The following is a 16,074-nucleotide window of genomic DNA, read 5'->3' on the forward strand; positions in this document are numbered from 1 at the left end:
AGCCCAATTACCACCTGATTTTACAGTTGTCAGTGCAGCAAGGAAAAGGGCAAATAGCCAGTCCACAGGGGATACTCCTCCCCCAGACGAGGAGAGTTGTAAATTTGACGTAGCTGGGCAAAGGGTATCAACTCAAGCTGCTAATCCCTGAAGGATTGCAAATTCTCAAGCACTGTTAGCAATATATGACAGAGCTCATTGGGATGAGATGGAGGAATTCTTACTGTACCTTCCACCAGAACACCAGAAAAGTGCACAGCAGATAGTAACAGAGGGGCAGGCTATCTCCAATAATCAGATGAGATCGTCAGTAGATGCAGCAGACACAGCAACAAGGGGTATCAATACCAGTGTGATTATTAGAAGGCACACATGGTTAAGAACTTCAGGGTTCAAACCAGAAATACATTAGGCAGTGTTAAATATGCCTTTTGATAAGCCCCACCTATTTTGCCCAGAAGTAGATACCACCATAGAAAAGCTGAAAACAACTGGTACAGATAAAGCTATGGGTGCCCTATACACTACCCCTACTCTGGGAACTTTATGCAGGCTCCAGTTTAGAGATGGTTTTAAACCATCAACCTCAGAGCCATGCAAATCCCAACAGAAACAATGGCCACATTTTTACTTCAGAGGCTCTTGCAGAGGAAATAACTTTAAAGGTAAATCAACCAACCAAAGTGGTTCCTCCACCTCAACCAAAGAATGGCTTTTTACACATCCTCACAGAGCATACATCTCCTGTGGGAGGAAGACTGGAAAGTTTCTACCAACAATGACACAACATTACAACAGATCAGTGGGTGCTAGCAATTATACAACATGGGTTATTGCCTAGAACTCATCTCTACTCAAACAAACATTCCCCCTCGCTCACACAGACTTTCTCTGGAACATCTAAATTTATTAAAACAAGAGGTACAATCACTTCTACTCAAAGGTGCTGTAGAGATAGTACTTATATCCCAACAAGGGTCAGGAGTATATTCCCTATACTTCCTCATCCCAAAGAAGGATGGTACTCTCAGACCAGTTTTGGATCTCAGACCCCTCAATCAGTACATTGTCAGAGCATTTCCACATAGTCACTCTACAGGACATCATTCCCCTGCTACAGATCAAGACTACACGACAGCATTAGATTTAAAAGATGCTTACTTCCACATTCCTATACATCCAGTACATCGCAAATGTCTAAGACTTGTTATAGCAGGCAAGCACTGCCAGTTCAAAGTACTACCCTTTGGAGTAACAACAGTACCAAGGGTATTCACCAAGTGCCTTGCAGTGGTTGCAGCATACCTCAGAAGGCAACATATACATGTCTTTCCCTATCTGGACGACTGGCTCATAAAAGCCAGCACCATTCAAACCTGTCAACAGCGCACACAGTACACAGTCTACACAACCTAGGATTCACAGTCAATTACCAAAAATCTAATCTGCAACCAGCACAAATACAACCGTATCTAGGAGGAATTCTGAACACGCAATCAGCATTAGCATTCCCAAACCCACTGAGAATTCAAGCTTTCCACAATCTTATATCTCAGCTACAATCACACTTACACAGTGAGGTTCATCATGACTCTTGGCAATTGTACCCTATGCATGCCTAAACATGAGATCGTTACAACAGTGTCTCTCGCAACAATGGTGTCAAGCACAGGGTCAACTTCACAATCTAGTGTTGTTGGACAGCAAAACTTACCACTCTTTTGCAGTGGTGGAATCACACCAACTTATTAAAAGGGTGGCCATTTCAGAACCCTGTGCCACAGATCGTAATCACAACCGATGCATCAATGATACGTTGGGGAGCCCATCTCAACAACCTTACCATACAAGGGGAATAGGACTCAATTCAACAAACTTATCACATAAACCATTTGGAACTGCTAGCAGTGTTCCTAGCACTCAAAGCTTTCCAACCACAGATCACACACAAGACCGTGTTAATAAGGACAGATGACATGACCACAATGTGTTGTCTGCAAAAACAGGGGTGGGGGGGGGAACATACTCATCTCAGTTGTCCCATTGGTACAAACAATTTGGAAATGGTCAATTCACAATCACATTGAACTTCTAGCAGAGTATATCCCAGGGATACACAACCAACTAGCGGACCTCTGAAGCAGGACGCAGCAACAAACACATGAATGGGAGATTCACCCACAGGTGATTTAACAATACTTCCAGATATGGGGGAACCCCAGACATAGACCTCTTCGCCACAAGTGAAAACGTAAAACGCCCAGACTTCGTATCCAGGTACCCACACCATTAATCCAAGGGCAATGCTCTATGGATCAATTGGTCAGGGATATTTGCTTACGCTTATTCCCCCTCTCCCACTAATTCCAATTCTGGTCAACAAGATCCGTCACACCTCCCTTACTATGATACTCATAGCTCCCACGTGAGCAATTCAACACTGGTATACAACACTGTTGGATCTGTCTGTAGTACCACATCACAATCTTCCAAACAGACCAGATCTATTGACTCAGAACAAAGGTCAAATCAGGCATCCCAATCCCAAGATGCTCAACCTGGCAATTTGGCTCCTGAGGTCATAGAATTTGGATATTTACAGCTTCCATCTGAATGTATGGATATTCTAAAGGAAGCGCACAAACCTACAACTAGACAGTGTTATGCAGCTATATGGAAACGTTTTGTATATTACTGTCAACCCAAAAACATTAATCCATTTAAAGCATCAGTACAAGATATTGTCTGCTATTTGCTTCACTTACAAAAAGCAAACCTTGCATATTCTTCTATTAAATTTCATTTAATGGCAATAGCTGCTTGCATCCAAAACAGACAGCATACTTCTCTGTTTAGGATTCCTGTTATAATTCACAAAAATAAAATAGTACTTGAGACAAACCCAAATTTCCGACCTAAAGTAGTTTCGCCATTTCACATCAATCAGTCAGTGGAATTGCCAGCCTTCTTTCCACAGCCAGATTCAGTTGCTGAAAGAGCTGTTGATGTTGAAAGAGCTCTCGTGTATTCTGTAGACAGAACAAAAGATTTCAGGAAATCTAGAGAACTCTTTGTGGCTTTTCAACAACCTCATAAGGGTAATCCTATTTCAAAACAAGGATTAGCCAGATAGATAGTAAAGTGTGTTCAAACTTCCTACCTTAAGGCTAAAAGACAGTTATTAGTAACTCCTAAAGCGCATTCTACTAGAAAGAAAGGAGCTTCAATTGGCATTCTTAGGAAATATACCAATGGCAGATATATGTAAAGTAGCCACATGGTCTACACCACACACATTTACTAAACACTACAGTGTGGATGTCTTATCTCACCAACAAACAAATGTTGGACAAGCAGTGCTTAAAACACTATTTCAAACTACTCCAGGCTAGCCACCGCTTATTTTGGGAGGGGACTGGTTTTCATTCTATGCAAAGCATGTATATTTGCAGCTACACATGCCATCTAAAGGAAAATGTATCTTATTCAGTAGACATCTGTTTGTGGCCTGTAGTGCTGCAGATTCACATGCGCCCTCCCTCCTCCCCAGAAGCCTGTAGCAGTTGTGCTACTTTATGTAAATATGTATATACTTTGCATGGACATATTCTTTTCTCACTACATATAGGGAAAACAATCTAACAAAGTACTTGATGCCCATGCTCACTATCACCGAGAAGAGGAGTCACTTGATCTTGTGACTCGAAAACCTTCTTCAAAGAGAACTTGTAACACTCCAAGCCCAACACTAGATGGTGGACTTATGCAAAGCATGTTTATCTGCAGCACTATGCGTCACAAACATTTCCCCCCCCCCCCCCTCCCCCAAAAGAGGGACTTTGGCTCTGCCCGCATGTTGGGAGCAAGAAGTACATGTTTTGGTTGGGCAAATCAACTTCCACAAACCAACTCGACAGCTCAGCTCCGCCGCCCTCGCTACAGTCCCCCGCATCCAACGCACCACCTCCGGCGGCAGATCCTTCTCCCACTTCGCCATCAAAACCTGGATCTCCCTTGCCACCAACCTACGCAAGACCCAGGACCTCCTAACCTTCAGAAAGCACCTCAAAACCTGGCTTTTCGAGCAGTTATCCCCCCCCACCCCCACAACAGCGCCTTGAGACCCTACCGGGTGAGTAGTGCGCTTAAGAAATTTGATTGATTGATTTTGGTTATATAGCCAGCTGCCTAAGCTTGAACTTTCAGGGGCACAGACAAGGCATTGTAATGCTATTAAATTGTCTTAGATTACAAGATAATATGATGTTTTTCTCTCGTAGTAGCACACATGAGTGGAGGGAAGTCATCAGTCTACATGGGTGTTAAGATCTGGTTTGATAGTGCAACTGTCCCCTGGCCTTTTAACTTCACCAATATTATTCTACAATACTTTTCTTCCACACAAATACATATCCACTCCCATGCTATTTACTGGTAACGATTCACATTCACATGCACCATTCCTTTAGAGACCGACCCATTGACATTGCCAATGCTGGTCAATTTTAGTGTTGTGGCAGTGGCTATATAAGCATAGTATTGTCCTTTTACAGTGTCTCAGAAGCAATTGTAAGGTCTGTTTCATTTGTGCATCTTCTCCAGGAAGAACTGCACTCTGATATAGTTCTATATGAAAGGCATGAGGGTGCTCTGTGTACTTCTCTCGAAATGTTAGCAGTGAGAAAAATAGATAATGGGTATCATTTGAAGATTAGAGACCTTGAACTTTCTTTGGTCAATGAAAGCAGACTATATAAACAACATGTAAGGTAAAGATTTCAGATCAGGTGGCGCTAGAAATGCACTTCAGTATCGCTGTACATTAGAACGGTTTGTTAAGAGGGATTTGAACTTGTGATGGTGGCAGTTTTGTTGATGGTGTTAAATGGATTGTGCTTTGAGATGATTTTATGCATCAGCACCGTGGATGAGCGGCTCCATTGAAAGCACATCCAAGATTCTAAAGTCTTTGAATAGACCTAGGAACTATCTAACTCTAGGATAAAACGCACATCCTAATATTCCTGGGTTGGCAGGGCATTCTCGTGTTGTGCAGAAACACTATTGCAGCCACAAGAATTAAATTTTTGTTTTTTTTAAATTGGCCAATTCTTAATGTATACGTTTTACTACCCCAGAACTACTGTGCAGTAATTTAAGCTGCAGTCTTTCGACTGCCCCAGTTTCTTTACCCCTGTTTTGTATGTTTGCAAAATGACTTGGTCTGTGTTAATCAAATGTACAGTTGGACGCACACTCTGAAATATGTGAACATTCTGCTGTATTTATTTACCGTAGACTTCTTGCTCTGGTTTTGAAAGCCTGTTTTTTAACAGACATTGTTCCTGTTTTGTGTATTACAGTGGTTCTAATGGAAAATGGTGATGTTTACACATTTGGATATGGCCAGCATGGACAGCTGGGCCATGGCGATGTTAACTCTAGGTATGTTGTGGATGCTTATGAAATACTACCTTAGGTTCAGTGAGACGTAACAATGATGTTGAAGTGCTTTTGTTTTGTAAAACTGTGAATTTATGAGTTTATAGTTACTCCAGTATTGGAACTTTCATAGATTCACATGCTTAACTCATTCCCAGTCGTCGAGATGGGAGCACCCGGTATAAATTACACAAGTAGTGTTAAAATATATTAACAACAAAAAAAAGACATAGGCCTCTTCAATTTAACAGTCTATCAGAGTCATTTTAGGAAAAGGACCAAACTTTAGTATCCACCAATCAGGCGACGCCACCCTCTAGAATCCTCCTGAGAGAAGCTCCAGCACCTCCGATTTTCTACCGCACATCGTGCTAGGGAGTCTCCTCAGAGCTCTGCTGTTTCTTTACACCTTTTCAACAACATTTTCTCTCAGAAAAACTTATCTGACTTGATTGGTAAAGTATTTTCAACATGTCTGATAAGGAGAAAAAGGGTCTTTTCAGGAACTGCAAGACTTGTGGAAAGAAAAGACTTCATTCTGAAGACCATCACCAGGATTGCATTTACTGCCTCTACCCAGACCATTCAGCCAAGGACTGTAAGGTTTGTCGTACCTTTTCCTCTAAGACTCTAAAGGATAGGGAAGGCAGATTATTGATATGGCTGCAGAAACTAAAATACAGGGAAAATCCAGTTTATGACTCAGAGTCATGACTCTTCAATATCTAAAAGGTCATCAAAGAGGGCGAGATCAGACACACGATCTCCCTCCCAACACTCAAGGAAAGCCCACAAAAAGAACGCTTCAGGGTCTTACAAGGGCCGCAGCCCATCTTCTTCTCCTCAGAAATCTTCCAGCAAAGGAGAGAGCGGTCATTCTAGCAGTTCAGAGAGGCACAAAAAAATCCTCCTCTGTACCGCCATCTGTGCCTCCATCTGTGCCTTTTAAGAAACCATCCTCTGTTTCTGCGAAAAAAGCACCGTCAACAGATTCATCGTCGACGAGACCGGTGAGTGTTTTTCCGAAGGCGACTTCTGCATTTCCACCGTCGACGACAACGTCGACGACAACAGGTACCCCACCGTCGACGAGAACAGCATCGACAACGTCATTGTCGACGAACATCTACACATAATCATCATCGTCGACGGCGCCTATGACAGTATACGCTCTACCGTCGTCGACTGTAGACTCGTCGGTGAGACTTTCTTCCATCAAGATCTCCATGCGTTCAGCGTCTACGACACCGCCAACGGCGTAGACGAGGGAAAAACATCAGACAACTCATGAAAAACTAACGCCAAAACATACATCACCTAGTAAGGTGTCCTCCCTTGTTCCAGTACGCCTATTAGAGGGAGATGAGGACTCAGATGACGAGGGGCCATTCGGCGCAGCCCATAGTCCATCCCAATTGAATGTGAAGTATCAGGAAGAGGATGAGTATGATGAACCCTATGACCCTCAATTTTATGGAGAAGAACAGCAATACCAACAGGGGGCATATATTCCATCCTCCTTATTGTCCGACCTCAGAGCAATGTTAGCTGACTACAGCAGGCGTTTTCCCTCCTCAAGGGGAACAACCTCCATTGCCCGTCTCTGAGGTTACCACTCCACGTCAGAGACCAGCTTCTTTACCTCTCACGAATGTGGCTACTCCGGATATGACGCTTCCTCAGGATACGGACATGTCAGAGGGAGATCATGAAGAAGGGGAGCCCCTGGACACTCATTCCGAGTGGGATGAATACATCATCCCTGATCCTCCTTCTCCTTCTCAGTCAAAGGTGGAGTCCCCACCAGACGACATAGGAGGATTTCACAATCTCCTAGAAAGAGCTGCCAAATGTTTTGCTTTGCCAATGCCATCCAAGCATAAAGACTGCTTCCTCTACGACTTTAAAGAGCCTTTCCAAAAATCCGTGCGCTCTATTCCAATGGTTAACTATCTGTGGGAAGAAGGTCTAAAGGTCATGCACAATCCTGATAGTTACAGCAGTACTGCCTCATTTAGACAAAAAGTACAAGGCACCGGACGATGCACCAGCATGTCTAACTGGACACCCTCATCCGGATTCAGTGGTGGCTCAAGCAGCACAAAGAAAGTCCAAAAATCCTTCTGCCCCGATTTCCGCACCCCCCGCCAAGGAGGGTAGGCGATTGGATAATATCGGAAAAAGGTTTTCCTCTATGGCTAGCCTAGTGATAAGAGCTGCCAACTCATTGGCTGTATTGGCTAGGTTTGACAGGCAGCTGTGGGCAGACATTGCACCTCATATTAGCCAGTTGCCAGAAGATGCAAGATCAGACGCAAACAAAACTTTGCAGGAGGGTCAACGCACGTGAGCAGAACTTATTGACTGTGCAATGGACATAGCAACCACTGCTTTTCGTCAGCTCGCCGGGGCAGCTGTTCTTAGAAGGCAAGGTTGGCTTAAAGCTACCTCTTTCCGTCCTGAGGTGCAGAATAAGATCCTGGACTTACCTTTTGATGGCCAGGCGTTACTTGAAAAACACATCGATGAGGCCTTACAATCCATTAAGTCGGACACAGCAAGGTCACTAGGGACCCTACAATATCGAAAGCCCTCCTTTCGAGCTAGAGGGCGTGACCAACCTTCATACAGAGGAGGATATCAGCAGTACAGATATTCCATTATCCTTCCTCTTCCCAACAGTACCGTCAGTACTACCCCCAGAGGCAGCTGCCGCAACCAGCCTATGGTAGATCTGGTGGTCGAGGACGTTCAACTCGCCCGGCCACAGACTCTGCTCGGAGAGCCTGATGCATCTGAGGCGCCGGCTACATCCAATTCTCCTCCTTTCATTTTAGGCAGAAGGATATCCCTATTCCTCAAACCATGGCAAGTCATCACATCAGACAAGTGGGTCCTCCAATTAGTGGGGCCACACTCTAGAATTCACCTAACTGCCTCCCTCCAATTCCCCCCGCAGGACTCCCTAAAGATACCCACAACAACTCAAGAAGGAGCTCGACAAGATGCTTCTCAAAGGAGTTATAGAGAAGGTGCCTCGAGCACAGAAGGGAAGAGGATTTTATTCCAGGTTCTTCCTCATTCGAAAAGTGGAAAGATTGGAGTCCGATCCTCGATTTTACGGGAACTGAATACCTACTTTAAAAAGCAATCATTCTGTATGATCAGCCTACAAGACCAGGGAGATTTCATGTCTACACTAGACCTGAAAGACGCATACTTCCACATTCCCATCCACCCTGCCCACAGAAGATACCTGAGATTCACCATAGCCGGCAGCCATTTTCAATTTTGTGTCCTTCCCTTCGGCCTAAAATCAGCTCCCAGAATATTTACCAAATGTCTAGCACCAATCGCAGCCTTCCTCAGAAGGAGGAAACACAAAATTTTTCCATATTTAGACGATTGGCTGATAAAGGCAAATACCTACGCAGGAGCGCGCAGATCAACAAGAAAGTGTGTTTACTTACTAGACAATCTCTGGCTCACCATCAACTGGGAGAAGTCCAAACCTCTACCAGCACGCAGTATCACCTTTCTAAGGGCAAACCTGGACACGCAATCCACCATGGCATGTCCCACATTAGACAGGCAACAAAGGTTACTGACACTAACAAGATCTATACAAAAAAGAAGTTGTGTTTCTGTCCTTCTATTCAAGTCTCTGTTGGGAATGATGTCATCATGCATACCTCTAGTTCCTCTATGCCGACTAAAGATACGCCCGTTACAGGAGCAACTAAATCGTCAATGGCTCCAGGAAGCTTCGAGGATCAGATGAACATAAACCCAGCAATACTCAGGGCATTGACATGGTGGTCTCTAAGGCATCATCTATCAATAGGCCTTTTGTTCCTACATCAGCCGGCTCCGTGGACCATCACTACGGATGCATCTCTGGAAGGCTGGGGAGCCGTGCTACAGGATCTTCATGTAAGCGGCAAGTGACCACCGTAACTGACAACGATGCATATCAATTGGCTCTACAGGCTTTTCTCCCGAAAATCTCAGGATCGCACGTGGTAATAAGAACAGACAACACCACAACAATGCATTACCTCAACAAACAAGGAGGTACAAGATCTCTCACTCTCTCCAGAGAAGCCCAGAGAATTTGGAATTGGGCCTCGCAGCAAGGCATCACACTCTCAGCTGTGCATTTGCCAGGAATACAGAACAAGACGGCGGATGCACTCAGCAGGCAGAAATCAAGCTGCCACGAGTGGGAGCTGGACCAGTCGATAGTGGACCACATCTTTTCCCAGTGGGGAATACCAACAATATACCTGTTTGCCAACAAACACAACGCCAAATGCCAGTTCTTCGCAAGCTGGCATCACCAAAAGGGATCTTGGGGGAATGTGTTTTCGATAGTCTGGTCAGACATCTTTGCTTACGCCTTTCCTCCAATTCCATTGATCCCAAGAGTCCTCACAAAGATGAAGGCAGAGCTGTGCACTCTGATATTGATAGCTCCGTATTGGCCGCATCAACACTGGTTTGCAGAACTTCTCCTACTGTCAATCAAGCCTCACATTCCGCTGAAGCTGTTTCCACAATTGTTAACCATGAGCAAAGGGCAGGTATGGCACCCGGATCGGCAGTCGATGTGTTTGTTAGCATGGCTCCTGGGCACAGGGAAGTTCGCACATCTGAATATTCCACAGGAGTGTAGGGATATCTTGTCCAAGGCTAGAGCAGATAGCACTAATAAGGCTTATTCTTGCAAATGGAAACGATTTTGTCTGGGGTCATCAGCGGCAGGTTGACCCACTATCTTCACCGCCAGAGGAAATATTGCCGTACTTATTGCAGTTAGCGCAAGCAGGCCTGGCACATTCTTCTGTTAAAGTTCATCTAGCTGCAATAGCAGCATACAGATGTTCGGGTGCTTCACCCTCACTCTATTCCTCTCGTCTGATCAAGAGGTTTTTGAAAGGGCTTTTCAGGGTTTTTCCTCCATTCAGACCACCACCTCCTTCGTAGAACCTAAATATTGTCTTAGCGCAACTGATGAAGCATCCGTTTGAGCCAATCCATCGTGCCTCTCTCAAATTCCTTTCGTGGAAGGTTGCTTTATTGGTGGCTCTCACATCAGCCAGACGAGTCAGCGAAGTGCAGGCCCTCTCTATTCAAGAGCCGTTCTTACAGTTTAATCGAGACAGACTGCTGATGCGTACTAATCCGCATTTTATCCCAAAGGTTCCTTCAGACTTTCACATCAATGAGCCTTTAGTCTTCAAATCCTTTTTTCCTCATCCTTCTACTCCGGCGGAGAGGGCATTACACTCCTTAGACGTTAAAAGATGTGCTCAATTCTATTTGGACAGAACTAAATCTTTTCAACGCTCTAATCCGCTATTCGTAGCATACAGTGCACCTAGAAAAGGCCAACCACTCTCCAAGCAGAGTATTTCCAGATGGATCACCTCAGTCATTCGCTTCTGCCATCAAGCAGCGGGTAAACCTCTGCACTCATCTGTACATGCTCACTCCACGAGGGCAGTCTCTTCGTCAGCAGCGCTGTTCGCCGAAGTTTCCCTACAACACATTTGTAGGGCAGCAACATGGAAGAGCTGTCATACATTCACAAAGCACTACTGCTTGGAATCTCTATCTCAGGGAGAGGTAGCAGTGGGTCAAGCAGTCCTCAGGAATCTCTTTGGGTGAAGGTGAGCCATCTCTTGTCCGTCCCTCCATCCTAGAACAGGTATGCACATTGTTTATATCCCTTATGTTCGGTTACAGAGTTAAAAAGAGAAAAGAAAGTAAACAAAAGAAAGAGAACAATGTAACATACAGAGAAGTGGACATATTTAATGATAGTATTCACATATCATATCTTCTTTGAAGTATTACTTCTTGTATATAGATATATTTATAAATATATATATATATATATATATATATTTGTTTATAGTTATATAGATTTCTATACGTGTGTGTATATATACTTATGTTTTATATATGTGCGTGTTTTGTATCGTATATGGTTATAATGGTACAATGTGCATAACTACTGCTCTCTACTCTGATTCAAGCATGTGAGTCTATGAAAGTTCCAATACTGGAGTAAGAAAATAAGTTACTTACCTGTAACTGTAGTTCTCCAGTATTGGTTCACACTTCAAAATATCTTGCGGAACAAATAGTTTTTCAAATTTGTTAAACCATTTTAGTGTGAGGTAAGAAATAGCAAACTCTAGATTACAATAATGAGAGCCAAGGTCATTCACTGCTGTATTTATTTATTTTTTATCCAGGGGTTGTCCCACACTTGTACAGGCATTACCTGGGCCCTGTACACAAGTGACGGCTGGAAGCAACCACACTGCAGTTCTCTTAACGGACGGACAGGTCTTCACGTTTGGAAGTTTTTCTGTAAGGCATTGTTATTTTAACCCTTTTGGTATTTTGTCTTGTCATTGCACTTCATCATTTTGGCACATTATGCTTAGCTAAAGTCCAATAACTGTGGATTGTCTTCCAGCATTCAATTTGTTTTACCATGAATCTCTCCAGACCCTGCTTCTTTACATATAAGCTCCTGAAATAGTAAACCTATTCTGTGGTTGATATTTAAACACTTTGCCCTTTACAGTTGTCATTTGGTTCAGAGGTTGTCCTTATTTTCACAAGTGTTTACAGTTACCATGCACATCACATTATAGTGTTTTTTTTTTTTTTTTTTTTTTTTTTAACATGCCACTAGGGTACTCAAAAAAATTGATTTCAGGCACTCTTGCATCTCTATTCTTGTGCATGTATCATTCTGATGGGCCTTAAGGAAACAGGAATATGTTTGGATGTTGAACAGGTTCCAACAGCGCCTGTGACTGTGTCATGTTGTCCTGTGGCCTGCCTCCTAAACACACACATCCTATCAGTAAGCCCCACATGGGTTCCATTAACCAACCATAAAGATATGTGGGTGCCTGAGAGATTATAATAAGGTAACTTCTGTTGCAAACTCAGATTATAAATTATTTCCCTTAGCTTGCTACCAGGCTATCAACTTTATAATACATGCTTCTAACTGCATATTCTTCACCTTCAGAATATCCCTAGGCACCAGAAAGAATCTGGAATATTTAAACAGCATTGTTCCTCCACACCGGTGGGTGGTATTGTGCGGCTCTGTGTTGACGTCATTCTACCCCAGAAGTGATGATGGAGCTGTATTAAGTGCCACCTGTGTCAATGTCGATTTCCTTTCTTTCCAACCCTTTGTATGTGGATCTGGAACTTACTCCCAGCAGTTTGTGTTCATGGATAGTCACAAACAGATGTCTGTGACAGAGCCCGATGAGGTGTGCCTTTGGTGTACGGGTTATGTGCATGATTTAGAATCCTGTGAGGAGAGTGCCCTTACGAACCCGAAGGCAGCCTGGGAATGCAAAGATGTACTTCTCTGAACACCTAAAGAAGTCTTTTAATTCCTGCTTGAAGTTGAGGTGCGGACCTGTCTCAGGTTTGTTCCCACGACAGGTTCTTGTTGCGGTGCAAGTCTTCCAGGCAGTCTAAGCAGAAGGTAGCAAAGCATGATATGTCCCAGACCTGCCACTCAGTCTGATAAGTTGTGACAATGTCAGGCTGCCATGTTGACTCACTCCTTGTCCTCCACTGATGAGCCAATCCTGCATTTAATCCTGATGCAAATTGACTTTTTAGGTCGATCTGCAATGTTGCTACTGATCGAGGCCTTCAGATACGCCATGCTAGGAATTTTTGGCACTCTTTCAGCTCCCTTTGGTGCACCTTCAGGCCTCAAGAAACTAAGGAGGCCTCTAGCTGTGTTACTGGTGTTACTGCTGGTGACTCTTCTCTCTATGCAGTGTGTACCCACCCTTGGTTCTGCTCTGACACTAGAGTCGACTTCAAACCAGCACCAAAATCCTTGCCTTTGACTTTGACATTAGAGACCTGCACTGGAGAAAGACCCTGTTCCGACAGTCCTATCTGACTCCGAGGCAAATTAATCTCCACCCAACCAAGGTCCCGTGCTGAAGCTGTACCAAGGTACCCGACCCCAGTTCATCTTGGTCAGACAGAAACACGCCTTTGTTTTGGAGATGCATTCCAACAACGTTTTGATTCAGACTCTGATCGGAGCCTATCAGCTTTTGTAGCGGACACTAGAGATTAATTATTTTTCCCAAAACTATGATAATTTTTACGTGGACTTGCAGGAGGCCAGTAGATTGGACACTTCTGACACTGGGTTGTGTTCTCTCCATGGGCCATCAATAGAAGAGAGGGCTGTCCTTGCCATAGTGACTAGATGTGCTTCGAAGGCATTGAATTTATGACTACCAAGTATGAAGTCAAAAGCAACGCACTAACACAAGGTTAGAAATTCGACAAACTTGATCAGAACCTCTCATGCCATTTAACGAAGTCCTGACTGACACCCTTATAGGTGCCTGAAATAATCACAGTTTAATCAGTGTTAGCTGTGGGGGAGGGGGAGGTTAGACACATGCTTCATGGGACCTATGGCCAGTTCCGGCCAGTTTGGCTCAGGCCATCAAGGATGGCCAGGACGCTGCAAAGTACAGCTTCCACTCCTAGCGTAGTGTTTGAGTGGCACTTTGGACGACATCCGCAAGCTTCTCTGAGGTCATGCAAGCCTCTTTATGGGCATACTATTCGATAGATCTACATAGATCTCGCCTGTTTAGCAACAAGACTGATTCAGTATTGAAACATTTTAAAGAAAGGCTGGCCAAGGCACATTCCATATCCCTTTTTACCCCTCCAAGACCGCCTCAACAACTTCACCACTTTGAAACTACTCCAAGGAATTGGTGTACAGCCAAACCCTGCTGCTCATGAAGTAGATGGATCGGGGGTCAGGATTGGGATCAAGCGCACAAGTCCAGGCCATCTGAGGCAACAAACTTCCCAGTCCTCCGCTTCTATGACGGCGGCCTCCAAACTGCTTTAGTTTGCCCTTAGTAGCACACGACCAGTCAGTGGTGGGACAGGTTTGGATATTGTCTTCAAGGGTGGCCATATATAGCATTCGACAGGTGAGTCCTCCCGATTATCCAACAGAACTATGACCTGCTATTAATTTTTAAGGCACTGCATCTTTCAGCCACAGCAGAACAATTTTCAGAGAAGCGCCTCTCCATCTTGCTCCTAGAAGTGCAGGCTATTTTGGCCAAAGCAGCCACAGAGAGGGTGCCGATCCAGAAAATAGGGACTGGCTGTTACTCCCTCTATTTCCCTGTGCTTTGCTTTGTGCCAAGAATGACGCAGGCCTTCACCTTGTTTAGGATCGCTCCCCCCTTTGAATGCATTTTGTAGACAAACTCAGGATGCTCACACTTGCCCATGTTCTGTCTGCCCTTTTACCAGGTGATTCAATGGTGGCTTTGGACCTGCATAACGAGTATGCAAACCGCCTTACGCTATTGGGGTTCATAATTAGCATGCAAAAGTCACATGTGACTTTTTTGTATAGACTCCATTTCATTGGAGCCATTCTAGATATGATGCAGTTTCAGACCTTTCCTTCACCACAGCAAGTCAGGCTATGATCTTGATGTTTCAGCTTCGATAATGGGTCTCAGTAAGAATGGCGTAAAGGCTCCTGGGTCTCTAGGCATCCTACACCCTGCCTGTTGACTGTGCCAGCGACGTATGTGGGCTGTGCAGTGGAACTTAGTCTCAGGGGACTCGGAGCCTGTCGGATTCCATTCATGACTTGGAGGAAACTGCGAAATACCTGCAGTGGTGGCTCAGCACCAATTGGATTGATGGCAGACCCCTCTGCATTCCCCACCCCGAGCTGATGGTAGTTACAGATGAATTACTTCTGGAATTGGGGAGGCCATTTTGGAGAGGTGATCTCACAATTTCCCTCTTGGAGTTGTGTCATTCACCTAGTGCTAAGAGCCTTCCTAATGTCCTTCAAAGAGATACTGGTTCATTTTCTCACAGACAACGCCACCACCATGTGGTACTGCAACAGACAGGGCTGGGTGGGGTCCTGGATCCTGTGCCAGGAGGCACTTTATTTCTTAAACTGGCTCGAGTGCAAGGGTATTTCCTTGGACACAAACCTTATAGTGAGATATTTAAACACCAGGGAGATAAATTCGGCCAATGGCACCTTGTGGATCACAAATGGCAATTGCACCCTGAGGTAGGGCAGGGTATCTTCCAGCAGTAGGAAGAACTCTAGCTAGAGCTTTTCACCACCTTCGAGAACTAGCAATGCCAAAACATTTGTGCGCTAGGGTTTCCAATAAGGCTCTCTCTCAGGTAAGCATTCTGGATAGAGTAGAGTGGTACTCATATATGCATTTCCATCAATGATTTTCCTACCCCAAATTCTGAAGATCATAAATGACAGGGCTCAAGAACTCCTAGTGTCTCCTGATTAAGCAAGGAGAGTGTGATATCCAGAACTTCTAGGCATGAGCATATGCCCACTGATTAGGTTTCTGCTTTAGGAGAATCCAGTGTGGCAGCAGCAGGGCAAGGTCCTGCACCCAATTCTGCTCAATTTGCACCTCAATGTGTGGAGATTGAGTGGCGACAGTTGACTGCAATCGATCTTCCCCCTGAGGTTGTTTATCTTGTCCTTGCTGCCAGGCTTCCCTCTACAAAGCTGGTCTATGC

At 44.5% G+C, this 16,074-nt stretch overlaps 1 protein-coding gene across 17 annotated transcripts in view; it reads left to right on the forward strand.

Moving 5' to 3' along the window:
- Window positions 1-16,074, forward strand: part of MYCBP2 (MYC binding protein 2) — a 1,769,078-nt gene that overhangs the window by 426,336 nt on the left and 1,326,668 nt on the right. For all 17 annotated transcript variants that reach the window (XM_069205243.1, XM_069205245.1, XM_069205247.1 and 14 more), the window contains 2 exons: window positions 5,364-5,445; window positions 11,706-11,823. In XM_069205243.1, coding sequence (XP_069061344.1) covers window positions 5,364-5,445; window positions 11,706-11,823 — 200 coding nt within the window. The remainder of the gene's footprint in view (window positions 1-5,363; window positions 5,446-11,705; window positions 11,824-16,074) is intronic.

The sequence above is a fragment of the Pleurodeles waltl genome, chromosome 8, assembly GCF_031143425.1.
Source record: "Pleurodeles waltl isolate 20211129_DDA chromosome 8, aPleWal1.hap1.20221129, whole genome shotgun sequence".
NCBI classification, from domain to species: domain Eukaryota; kingdom Metazoa; phylum Chordata; class Amphibia; order Caudata; family Salamandridae; genus Pleurodeles; species Pleurodeles waltl.